Raw genomic sequence first — 12404 nt, forward strand, 5'->3', positions numbered from 1 at the left:
AACTAGACATACCTAGTTTCTGCAACGTTCTTTAGCCTCCAGTCCCCTAATCATCTTTGTTGCTCTTCTCTGCACTCTTTCTAGAGTCTCCACATCTTTTTTTTTTACATTGTGGCGACCAAAACTGGATGCAGTATTCCAAGTGTGGCCTTACCAAAGCATTATAAAGTGGTATTAACACTTCACGTGATCTTGATTCTATTCCTCTGTTAATGCAGTCTAGAACTGTGATGGCTTTTTTGGCAGCTGCAGCACAGTGTTAGCTCATATTTAAATGAATGTCCACTAGGATTTAATTTAATTGTTACCCAACTCCATTATGACTCTAGGAGGCAGACTAGACAAAATTTAAAATGGCCCACCCATGTAATATGAAATAAAAAAAAAAAACCATCCAGAGAAAAATAGTACCATCTCACAAATCACAACATCTGAGAAGCAGCCAGGTTTTAAGGATTTATTTAAATCAATGTCTCTCAAACTCTTAAGATGTGTGGACACTTCAACTTCCAGAATTCCCCAAGCCAGGATGGGGGTCATATGGATTCTTAGGAGAATATCTATATTGCTGGTTTCTTGGGTCTCATTAACGGCCATTGCTTAATAATTGGTGGAACCTGGAACATGCTGATTTTGCTGGATTATTTTTATTTACCGTATTTTTCAGAGTATAAGACGCACTGGAGTATAAGACGCACCTACCTTTTTTGGTGAGGAAAAGAAGAAAAAAGAAATCTCCCTCTGCCTCTGAGCACTTTTGCCTCCTTGCAGCAAACAGCCTGCTTTACTTTCATTTTTGTTTTCAGCATAGCTGGATTAGCAACAAGGAAAAAAAAAATCTGCTCCAGCAATTTACCTCTTTGTAGCAAGCAGCAGAGCCCTGTGCAAAACAGCTGAGAGCAAAACAGCTGAGAGTCGGGAGGCCGAGCCAATCAACTTGTGCTAATTAGGCTGTGCTGAAGCTGAAAGGAGCTGTTTTTTCTTACTGTTTGCTTGCAAGGAGGTAAATGCTGTGAGGCAGAGGCCAAAGGGTGGGGGCCAGTGGGTGGGCGGGGCTACATTCGGTGTATAAGACCCACCTAAATTTTCACCCCTTTTTAGGGGGGAAAAAGGTGTGTCTTATACTCCGAAAAATACGGTATTTATTAAATTTATACACTGCCCCATCTTACCATTGGGAATATGGAGTAGGCAGACAATCCCTCCAACAACCAGGCCCATCCTAGATCATGACATTATGGATCAGTGTTTTTTTCAAACTTGGCAACTTTTAAGATGGGTGGACTTCAACTCCCAGAATTCCTCACAGCCAGCAGGCCCTCACTCTTCCTGTTGTGACTTTAAACAAAAAAAAAAAGCCAGGCATTGAAATAAACAATGTTTCTGGGCATCACAAATGTGTTTTGTATATAAAAAAACAAGGCCATCGTTTTCTCCTGTTTTTAAAAAAAAGTTCTTATTTTTATTGAATTAGTCCCATTTTTACAACTTTGGAGCTTTGCTACTTAAAGGTACAGCGACCTGTAAATGTGGATAAACCAAAAGGATTTTTTCCCCATGGACTTTCTACCTTCCTTGAAATTTCCCCCCTAAAAATATAGGTGCAGAACCCAAAGAAGGGTGGAGTTTTAGGATCCTTAAACATCCAAGAAATGGCTAGCATTGTCCAAAGATAAGGCTTAGAACTGTGAGAAGCAACAGAGTATCTTTTGCAAAATGGTTCATGTAAAACAGGGGTCTCCAAATTTGGCAACTTTGAAGACTTGTAGATTTCAACTCCCAGAATTCTGGGGGAAGGGAACAGGGGTGAAATGCTCCCGGTTCGGATCCGGTAGCGATGGAGATGGGTGGTTTGGAGAACTGGTAGCAAAAATCCCTGCCGCCACCCCCCCCAGCTGAGCCACGCAATCATCAGAGGCTTTTTTTTTTTAACTTTTAAAACCATTTTTTCTACAACCTCTTCAGCCGAAAAAATGCTTTTAAAAGTAAAAAAAAAAGGCTCTAATGATCGTGAGGCTCAGCTGGGATCGTCAAAGGCTTTTAAAAGCATTTTTTCTACAACCTCTTCAGCTGAAAAAATGCTTTTAAAAGTAAAAAAAAAGCCTCTGATGATTGCGCGGCTCAGCTGGGATCGTCAAAGGCTTTTAAAAGCATTTTTTCTACAACCTCTTCGGCCAAAAAAATGCTTTTAAAAGTAAAAAAAAAAAGCCTCTGATGATTGCGCGGCTCAGCTGGGATCGTCAAAGGCTTTTAAAAGCATTTTTTCTACAACCTCTTCGGCCGAAAAAATGCTTTTAAAAGTAAAAAAAAAAAAGCCTCTGCCGATCAGGCAACTCAGCTTGGATTGTCAGAAGCATTTAAAAGAAAAAAAGCCTCTGCCGATCAGGCAACTCAGCTGGGATCGCCAGAGCTTTTTGAAAGCATTTTTTTACAACCTCTTTGCTGAAGAGGTTGTAGAAAAAATGGTTTTAAAAGTAAAAAAATAAATAAAAATGGCCATGCCCACCCAGTCACATTATCCCCCCCCACCAAGCCAGGCCCACAGAACCGGTAGTAACAAATTTTAGATTTCAACACTGAAATTCTGGGAGTTGAAGTCCACAAGTTGCCAAGTTTGGAGACCCCTGTTGTAAAGCTTTCCAGTGGATTCAGTCTCCTCTCCACCCATTTGATCAACCCCATCCTACATAGTTTATTTGGTAATTAATGGATTTAGAATTAACGTTGCTTTCAGCTGTTTTCGTATTTACAGCATCCAAGTGCCTGGCTCTATGATGCTCTACAAAATGGGGCCTTGTATAGAAACTTTCCCCGCAGTATATGCATTTATAGGGCTTCCCTCCAGCGTGGGTTTTTTGATGGACGACCAGATTCGAATTTAGATTGAATCTTTTCCCACACTCCGAGCACTGATACGGTTTTTCTCCGGTGTGGATCCTCAGATGTCTAATAAGAGCAGAGTTGCACGTGAAGCTCTTGCTGCAATGAGAGCACGCATACGGTTTTTCTCCCGTGTGGGTTCTCTGATGGATGCTGAGCTGCGAACTCACACTGAACAATTTGCCGCATTCCAAGCACTCGTACGGCTTTTCTCCCGTGTGAATTCGCTGGTGTGCGATAAGGTTGGCGCTCAAGACGAAGCTTTTCCCGCAGTCTCCGCAACGGAAAGGTTTTTCCCCCGTGTGAATTCTCTGGTGGCGGATGAGCCCGGAGCTGCAGCTGAAGGTTTTGCCACACTCTATGCAATCGAATGCCTTTTCTCTGTGCCTTTTCTTGTGAGCTGTGAGACTCGACCTTAGATAAACGCTTTTGGGACAGTCAGAACATTTGTAAGGCTTCATACCCGCGTGCGTTCTCTGGTGGGCGTTAAGGCTCGACATCACACTGAAGCTTTCCCCACATTCCGAGCATTCATAGGGCTTCTCTTCCGTGTGGGTCCTCCGATGCACGCCGAGTTGGGAGCTCACACTGAAGGTTTTGCCACAATCGGGGCATTCGTGGGGTTTCTCCCCCGTGTGGGTCCGCCGGTGTCTGCTGAGGCTCGAATTGCAGCTGAAGGTTTTCCCGCAGGCCGCACATCCATACGGTTTGTCTTCCGTGTGGATCCTCTGATGCCGAACGAGGCTGGAGCTGCAGGCGAAACCTCTCCCACAGTGAGGACAGCGATAGGGTTTTTCCCCAGTGTGGATTCTCTCGTGAGCAATGAGGTTGGAGCTCTGGCTAAAACTTTTCCTGCAGGCCGAGCAAGAGTAGGGTTTCTCACCTTTGTGGGCTTGCCCGTGCGCAACCAATGCCGATTTCTGGCTGAAATGTCTCCCGCATTCAGAGCACGCGTAAGGTTTTTCTCCCGTGTGGATTCTTCGGTGGGCAACCAAGCTCGATTTCAGCCTGAAGTTCCTCCCGCACTCCGGGCAAGCATAGGGTTTTTCTTTGGTATGGATTCGCTCGTGGGCAACGCGGCTGGAGATCTGCCGAAAGCTCTTCCCACACACGCTGCATCTGTACGGTCTCTCCTCCAGATGGATTCTCCGATGAGCAACGAGAGTCGATTTCTTGCCAAAGCTTTTCCCGCAACGACCGCACTTATAAGGTTTTGCTCCGGTGTGGATTCTCTCGTGAGCAATAAGTTTGGAGGTACTGCTGAAACTTTTTCTGCATCGGCTGCACACAAGTTGTTTCTTGCTTTTATCTGCATTGCTTATATTGCCTGGTCCATGATGAAGGGGCTGAGTTATAGTTTTATTTGCCCAGTCTTCATTGTTTGGCTTGTTTTCCAAGTTCTCTTCCTCCTTCAGAGTGTGGAAATGGGATTTGCTTAACAATTTCTCACGTACGCCTAATGGTTCAGAGTTATCCGAACTGGAAATTGTCTTCTTCTCGTCTTCCTGAGCCTTTGGCCTTTGAATTACTGAAACAACAAGTTAAGTCAAGTGATTAGCTCATATAGATGAGGAAAAAGGTTTTTTTTCCCCACTCTGATAACAAAATTGAAAGCCTTTGGATAAGGTATAGGTTCCCCTCGCACATATGTGCTAGTCGTTCCCGACTCTAGGGGGCGGTGCTCATCTCCGTTTCAAAGCCGAAGAGTCAGCACTGTCTGAAGACACCTCCATGGTCATGTGGTCGACATGACTAAACGCCAAAGGCACACGGAACGCTGTTACCTTCCCACCAAAGGTGGTCCCTATTTTTCTACTTGCATTTTTTACGTGATTTCGAACTGCTAGGTTGGCAGAAGCTGGGACAAATAATGGGAACTCACCCCATTACGCGGCACGACGGATTCAAACCGCTGAACTGCCGACCTTTCGATCGACAAGCTCAGCGTCTTAGCCACTGAGCTACCGCATTCCATTATGTACCCCTTGGATACAACACCGCAGTACCACATCAGGCATATCGGTGACTTTTTCAAAAGATGGGCGCTGTGACACAATGGCATGCAGGTAGTCCTTGACTTACGACCGCAATTGCGCCCCAAATGTCTGTTGCTAAGCGAGACAGTAGTTAAGTGAGTTTTGCCCCATTTGATCTTCCTTGCCACAGTTGTTAAGTGAATCACTGCAGCTGTTAAGTTAGGAACGTGGTTGTTAAGTGAATCTAGCTTCCCCGTTCTCCTTGCTTGTCAGAAGGTCGCAAAAGGGGATCCCGTGACCCCGAGACACTGCAACCGTCATAAATGTGAGTCAATTGCCAAGGGTCTGCATTGTGATCACTTGACCATGGAGATGCTACAACTGTCGTTAAGCGTGAAAAATGGCCGTAAGTCACTTTTGTCAGTGCCGTTGTAACTTTGAACGGTCCCTCAATGAACTGTTGTAAGTCAAGGACTGCCTGTACAATGTTATTGGGGGCCTATATTTTTAAAAAGTGTAACTGGATAGTGGCTTCTGCTGGGGATAGTTAAAAAAAAGAAACAGGACCTGGAAGTTGAGCAGTGAATTGTGAAGACTTGGATCCCAGTAACTGTAAGAAAATCCAGTTTACCTTGGCACTCTGCATCTATGTTCTGGAGGATGGGACTTTGCGCCATTGGGGTCCCTGGAGTCTCTCCTGGCTCCATCAAACGTGGCTGTTTGGGGAACCACAATGCCTTCACAGCTAGAAAAAGGATATTAAAAGAGATTTTAACAATGCTGGCTATTAAGCTGTCCATTCTGAAATTTGCTCTTCCTTTTCTGTTCACAAACCCTCTCTTCTCCTTTATTGAGACTCTCTTCCTGTCTCTTGATAGTTTAGATCAGGGGTCACCAACCTTTCGGACCTCAGGGGTGGGTTCTAATTTTTTTTTACTACCGGTTCTGTGGGCGTGGCTTATTTTGTGGGCATGGCTTGTGTGGGGGGTAATGTGACTGGGTGGGCGTGGCCAACTTTTTTTAAAAAAAACTTTTAAAAGCATTTTTTCTGCAACCTTAAGAAGTTGCAGGAAAAAATGCTTTTAGAAGCTTCTGACGATCAGACAAGTCAGCTGGGATCGCCAGAGGCTTTTAAAGGCATTTTTCCCCCCGTACAATCTCTTCCGCTTTTAAAAGCCTCTGAGATCCTAGCTGAGTCACACAATCATCAGAGGCTTTTTTTTTAACTTTAAAAAGCATTTTTTCAGCTGAAGAGGTTGTAGAAAAAATGCTTTTAAAAGTAAAAAAAAAAAAAAAAAAAAAAAGCCTCTGATGAGGTGGGTGAGGTAAGCGAGCGGCGACCAGGCTGGGGACCGGTTTGGGGGTATGGCCAGCCAATGTTATTACCGGTTTTCCGAACTACTAAAATTTTTTACTACCGGTTCTTGTGAACCGATGCAAACCAGGAGCAACCCACCACTGCAGGGACCATTAAATTCATAATTTTAAATCCCGCGGACCACTAATATGATCTGCCTAATGACCGGCTGGGTGGGTGTGGCTAGGTGGTCATGTGCCTGGGTGGGTGTGGCCAACTCAGTGTCACTCACGTTGAGGAGCAACTCTACTCACCCCTCCCTTCCCAGCCACTCCTCCCCTCCCCGCATGGTCTCCTTAGTGCCCCAAAAGGAAGGAGTTGTTGGAGCTAAGCAGCCACCATGAGAAAGAGTTGGCAAAACAGCTCAGTTCAAATTGGATCTGACTGAGAAGGAGGCTCAGTAGAAGCACCTCACTGAGGACTAGGAGCATAGGCTTTCCAAGCAGAGGGAAGACCTGCGGGAATCCAAGGCCAGGTACAGATGCCTGGAGGCTCAGCGGGCTGAGATGGTCAGCCAGTTCCAGGCCATGATGCGGTCCCACTGGAACGAGGCCCTCCAGCTCTTCGCCATCAGGGGCACTTCTCTCCAGCCTTCGCCCAAAGCCCCACATCAGGAAGCTGAAGCAGACCCCAAGTCAGAATTTCTGTCTCTCTCCGACCCGCACAAAAAGATCCAGAAGGGGGAGACTCTCTGAAGCAACACAAATGTTCATTGCACGTATCTGTCCCAGGGGCCATAGTTTGAGGACCTCTGATTTAGTGCAATATAAAAAATGCAAATAATTTTCCTGTGGCCCACTGAAATTTTCTTGCAGACCACTAGTGGTCCACGGACCACCAGTTGGTAACCGCTGGTTTAGATCGGTGTTTCTCAACATTGACAGCTTTAAAAGGTGTGGACTTCAACTCCCAGAATCCCCCTGCCACCACGCTGGCAGAGAGATTCTGGGAGTTGAAGTCCACACCTCTTAAGAGTTGCCAAGGTTGACTAATACCGGCTTAGTTCTAAATTCTCTTCCATCCACACCTTTCCTAACTGCCCCACAACCTCTTACGCACAGCTTGCACAAAACAATCCTTTTTTTTAAATAAATGGAAAAATTTTAAAATAGCAGGTCAAACAGAGGCCCAGTTCACCCATTTTTTCAGCTGCTGACATTTTGGAATAAATTTTTATAATAGCGAGGAAAGCTTTGAACAAAATAAGCTAAAAACTAAATATTGAAACGGTCAAATATTGTGAGAATTTATGTCAGGACACAAGTATCTTGTAAGGCCAGATCAGAGCATGATGGCGCTGCTATTTGAAATTACAGATATAAGAATATTGAAAATCATTTAATTCCTTGTGCCCCATCTGCATAAGAAAAAAAAATATGTCAAAACTAAAGATGATTACGCTGGGATTAACAGTGGAATAAAGATGTATTTTGTACATTGGGATTAACAGATTTGAAATTTAGGGGTTTTATAATTGAGCCTATTATTTAATAATTTTAATAATTTTAAAATTTTGTCTGTCTTTGTGCTTTTAATCAGACTGTACACCGCCCTGAGTCCTTCAGGAGAAGGGCGGTATAGAAATAAAATAAATAAATAAATAAAATAAATAAAACAGTGGAAGGATAAAAGAAAAGGTTAAATTAGAAAATTTAACCTTTAACCCAAATAATAATTTGGGATACTGTTTAAATATGTATAACAATTGTGATAATTTGAACATTTATTACCTAAGTGAAAAAGAAAAGAAAACTGAAACAATATGTGATTATGATTTATAAACAAAAATTACTTAATTGGTGTTATATAAATGGTATGGTTTGATAGATAGAATCCAGGATAATTGGGAAATTGTGTTACAAAGCATTATCTGAACTAAGAACTATGTATAAATGTTAAATTGCTATATTTCTAAAATTACAAAGTAAGATTTAAATTTGATAAATAATGGAATAATGAGCATAATGAAATATAAATATGTTTGAATTGTATTGTTAAAAGTGAGGATTTAGGGTAAGAATTGTTGTATTATGAGTTATTAATTGAATTAAGAATTAAGGTGGGTTAATAGAAGGGTAATTGTTTTGATTAAGTAAATATGTGTTAATTTTTTTAAGATGGTATTAGTTGAATATGTGATATAAGATCTAGAAATAAGTGCTATGGCAAAATGGTATAGATAAAATTTTGTTAAAAGATTTTGTTAAAAATTGAACAAAGTGATGTCCGGATCAAAGCTCTGTTCCGAAAGGATGTAATTTGTATGTCTGGAAAAAAATAAAAAAAACTTTTTGCAAAACAAAACAAAACAAAACAAAAAAAATGTCAACCTATATTAACATATGTTAGAATACATATTGTCTTTTATGAAGGTGGTTAATGCAGCAGACATAGCATTCCCTCCTATTTCCCCCCCCCCCCACAACCACCATACAGAGTTGAAGAAGCTTCTTGGATGAGAAGCGAAACGTCTTCAAAGAAAAAAACCAGAAAGTCCAGTTTGCCTCTTGAAAAAAAAACCAAACAAACCACTTTTGGGACAACCACCATACAAGGTAGGCCGAAACGGAAAAGAGTCACTGGCTCCAAAAGGTAACCAAATGAGGGATGATGGCCTTCATCCCATCCAGATCATTTTAAGACTACAACTTCCACGGTGCCCAGCTAGAGCTCTGCGATCCAACGTTGCTCCAAGATGTTTGTATCTTTTATAAAACTTTTCAATAAAAAAAAAACAAAACAGAAAGTCCAGTGGCCTCTTGAAAAAAAAAAAAAAAAAAAAGCACCTTTGGGTCAGCCAGGAACAGTTCCCCTGAGCTTATACAGAGCGCTTTTTTCTTCTTTTTGCTCTCAAAGGTCTCCTGAGCAGTCCCAAAACTTCCCGGGTTACTTTGGTGGATTTGAGGCTCACCTCGTGCTCTGAAAGGCGATTCCCAACCCCGAGGGCTGCGACCGATGGGGGCTGTAGTCCAGATCCTGGAAGGCGTGGAAGGGGGTGGGTGGGTTTGAAAGGCTGAAAAGCTGACTTCCGCGCCCCTCCCCTTTCGAAGCCTGGGAATTCTACTGACGCCTGACTTCAAAGGGATCGCCTCGGAATTCTTATGACGTCACGTTCGGACTTGCTTTGATCGTGGCTTTCTCTCTCCCCTTTGATGTTTGCGCCGATCGTTCGAAAGATACACGCGGGAAGGGCGGCAGTTTCGCGCGGGGTGGGGTGTTTATTGAACCCCGTGGGATGGAATTTTTTTTTAGGGGGTTTTTGAAAAAAACCTGAGTGGGGATCCCCCCTCAGTCCGATCCCTCCTTCCTGCACCGGAGGGATCGAATAGGATCCCTCCGGCTGTGCCCACACTAAGCCTGTTTACCTGTCTCCGGATATAACCCCGCCGTCCGGCTGGAGAGATCGGCCTCTTCCTCCCTAGATCCAGTAGCGTCAAACGAGCGAAGCCTACCGGTTTTAGCAAACCGTCATGCGGTCCAGAGCCCTCTGCCGGTCGCCGGCGCTCCATTGCGGCTGTTTTATCCGCTTTGGAGCGGCAAAAATAGCCTCTGAGCATGTGCAGACGCCTTTCTCCGGGGAGAGATTTCCCTATGGCCGATCGGACTCTTTGTCCCCCTCCCCCCTCCCCAGTGAGTCGTGTGAAAACGCCTTTGTCCTGGAAGCGACTCGAATTTCACTTTAAAAAAATAATAATAATCCTGAATTTGTGCGACTAAGAGCTGTTTTATTTTATTTTATTTTATTTATTTTTTATTTATTAATTTTATTCCTATACCGCCCTTCTCCTGAAGGACTCAGGGCGGTGTACAGCCTGATTAAAAACACAAAGACAGACAAGAGTTTAAAAATAATTAAAATTATCAAATAATAGGCCCAATTTATAAAACCCCAAATTTAAAATTTAACCCCAAATTTAAAAGGAGCCTTGGTAGTACAGTGGTTTAAAGCCCCCTGTTATTAAGACCAGCTGCCTGCAATTACTGCAGGTTCGAATCGCGCCAGGCTCAAGGTTGACTCAGCCTTCCATCCTTTCTAAGGTGAGGTAAATTGAGGACCCAGTTTGTGGGGGCAATAAGCTGACTTTGTATAAAAATATACAAAAGGATGAAGGCTATTGCTTAGCGCATTGTAAGCTGCCCTGAGTCTCCGGAGAAGGGCGGCATATAAATCAAATTAAAAAAATATTTTTTTAAAAAAAATCCCATTTAAAACCAATTAAAATCTTTACATTGATAGCCCAGCCTGGCAGAACAACATGGTTTTGAGGGCACAGCGAAACACATGGAGATCAGAGATTTTACGAATTTTTGGGGGCAGGTCATTCCACAGAGCTGGGGCTCCCACAGAGAAGGCCCTCCCCCTGGGTGTTGCCAGCCGACATAATTTGGCCGATGGCACCCGGAGGAGACCCTCTCTGTGGGAGCGAACTGGCCGGTGGGAGGCTACTGGTGGCAGAAGACGGTCTCGAAGGTACCCGGGTCCTATGTTTCTGAATCCGAATCGAGCTGGGAGGGAACTTGGAGGTCTTCTAGTCCAGCCCCTATCCTATTTCAGACAGTTGGCTGTCCGGTCTTTTCTTAAAAACTTCCAGTGGTGAAGCACCCATAACTTCTGGTGGCAAGCTGTTCCACTGGTTAATTGTCCTCACTTAGAGACTTAGAATAACTTTATTGTCGCTTTGAATTCCTCACTGTTAGGAAGATTCCCCTTTAAGCTGCTGAATTATTATTTTTGGCAATAATTATTCCGGCGTCCTGCGAATAATTTTTAAATTTTTAAGTTTTTTATTTTAAAATGTTTTTTATTAGGATTTTAAAGCGCGCTTCAGACTTTTTTATTCCATCAAACTGGCCTGGCCTAAATCTTCTCCCCTTTTTAAATATAAATTTTAATTTGTTTTAAATTATGGGGTATTTTAAATTCAGCCAAATTATTTAATTCGTTTTTAATTTATTTTAAATTTTTGTATTTATGTGTTTTATCTTATGGCTGTTCACCGCCCTGAGTCCTTCGGGAGAAGGGCGGTATAGAAATTTAATAAAATAAATAAATAAAATAAATAAAATAAATGTATTGTGAGCCGCCCTGAGTCTTCGGAGAGGGGCGGCATATAAATTGAATTAAATTGAAATTAAATTGAAATTGAATAGGGAGCTGTTTGTTTGCTCTTAAACTGCTGAACAATAACACAGGTAGTCCTCGACTTACGACAGTTCGTTGAGTGACCGTTCAAAATTACAACAGCACTGAGAACAGCAATTTATGATCATTTTTTTCCCACAGTGAAATGACCTTTGCAGCATCCCCATGCGATCGTGCAATCAAAATACAGATGCTTGGCAACCTGGTTCATATTTATGACCATTGCTGTGTCCCAAGGCCATGTGATCCCCTTTTGCGACCGTCTGACAAGCGAAGCCAATGGGGAAGCCACTTAACAACCGGGTTACTAACTTATTATTATTTTTTTGCAAAAAGTTTTTAAATTTTTTTTCCAAACATACAAATTACATCTTTTCGGAACAGAGCTTTGATCCCGTCATCAATTTGTTCAGTTTTTGTCATCTTTAACAAAATTTTATCTATTCAATTTTGCCATAATACTTATTTCTTAATCTTAAATCACATATTCAATTAATACCATCTTTAAAAAAAATTATCACATATTTACTTAATCAAAACAATTACCCTTCTATTAACCCACCTTAAATCATAATTCAATTAATGTCTCTTAATACATTTCACAATTCTTATTCTAAATCCTCATTATTAACAATACAATTCAAACATGTTTATATTTCATAATGCTCATTAAATCTTTGTTCCACTCTTAATCAACTTTAAATCTTATCTTTAATCTTAAAAATATAGCAATTTAACCTTTAAACATAATTCTTAGTTCAAATAATGCTATTTAATGCAATTTCCCAATTATCCTAAATTCAATCTATTAAACCATATCATTTATATAACACCAATTAAGAAATTTTTGTTTATAAATCATAATCATATATTGTTTCAATTTTCTTTTTTTTTACTTAGATAATAAATGTTCAAATTATTACAATTGTTGTACATATTTAAAAAATATCCCAATTATTATAACTATCAATTTTCTAATTTAACCTTTTCTCTTATCCTTCCACTGTTAATCTCAATGTACTCATCTTTATTCCACTGTTAATCCCAG

General features: G+C 41.8%; 1 protein-coding gene across 5 annotated transcripts; it reads right to left on the minus strand.

The window, feature by feature from the left end:
* Positions 1–443: 443 nt before the first annotated feature.
* LOC132710531 (uncharacterized) lies at positions 444–9745 on the minus strand. Of its 5 annotated transcripts, none has more exons than XM_060686998.2 (3): positions 9579–9745; positions 5488–5601; positions 444–4408 (listed from the first exon to the last, which is right to left on the minus strand). In XM_060686998.2, exons 2-3 carry the CDS (start codon positions 5561–5563, stop codon positions 2673–2675), a joined length of 1812 nt encoding a protein of 603 aa, XP_060542981.1. In that variant the 5' UTR covers positions 5564–5601; positions 9579–9745; the 3' UTR covers positions 444–2672. The 5 variants fall into 5 exon arrangements, with proteins under 5 accessions (XP_060542981.1, XP_060542972.1, XP_060542976.1 ...); XM_060686989.2 differs by having other exon boundaries at positions 9125–9604; XM_060686993.2 differs by lacking the exon at positions 9579–9745 and adding an exon at positions 8743–9572.
* Positions 9746–12404: the final 2659 nt, after the last annotated feature.

Source organism: Pantherophis guttatus, chromosome 2 (genome assembly GCF_059756535.1).
Source record: "Pantherophis guttatus breed Tessera chromosome 2, ASM5975653v1, whole genome shotgun sequence".
Lineage (NCBI taxonomy): Eukaryota > Metazoa > Chordata > Lepidosauria > Squamata > Colubridae > Pantherophis > Pantherophis guttatus.

Coding starts and splice junctions, on each gene's coding strand:
- LOC132710531 (XM_060686987.2), bottom strand. CDS start 5,656: ATGGACAGCTTAATAGCCAGCATTGTTAAAATCTCTTTTAATATCCTT. Junction 4,409..5,487: donor CATAGATGCAGAGTGCCAAG/GTAAACTGGATT, acceptor TTGTTGTTTCAG/TAATTCAAAGGCCAAAGGCT.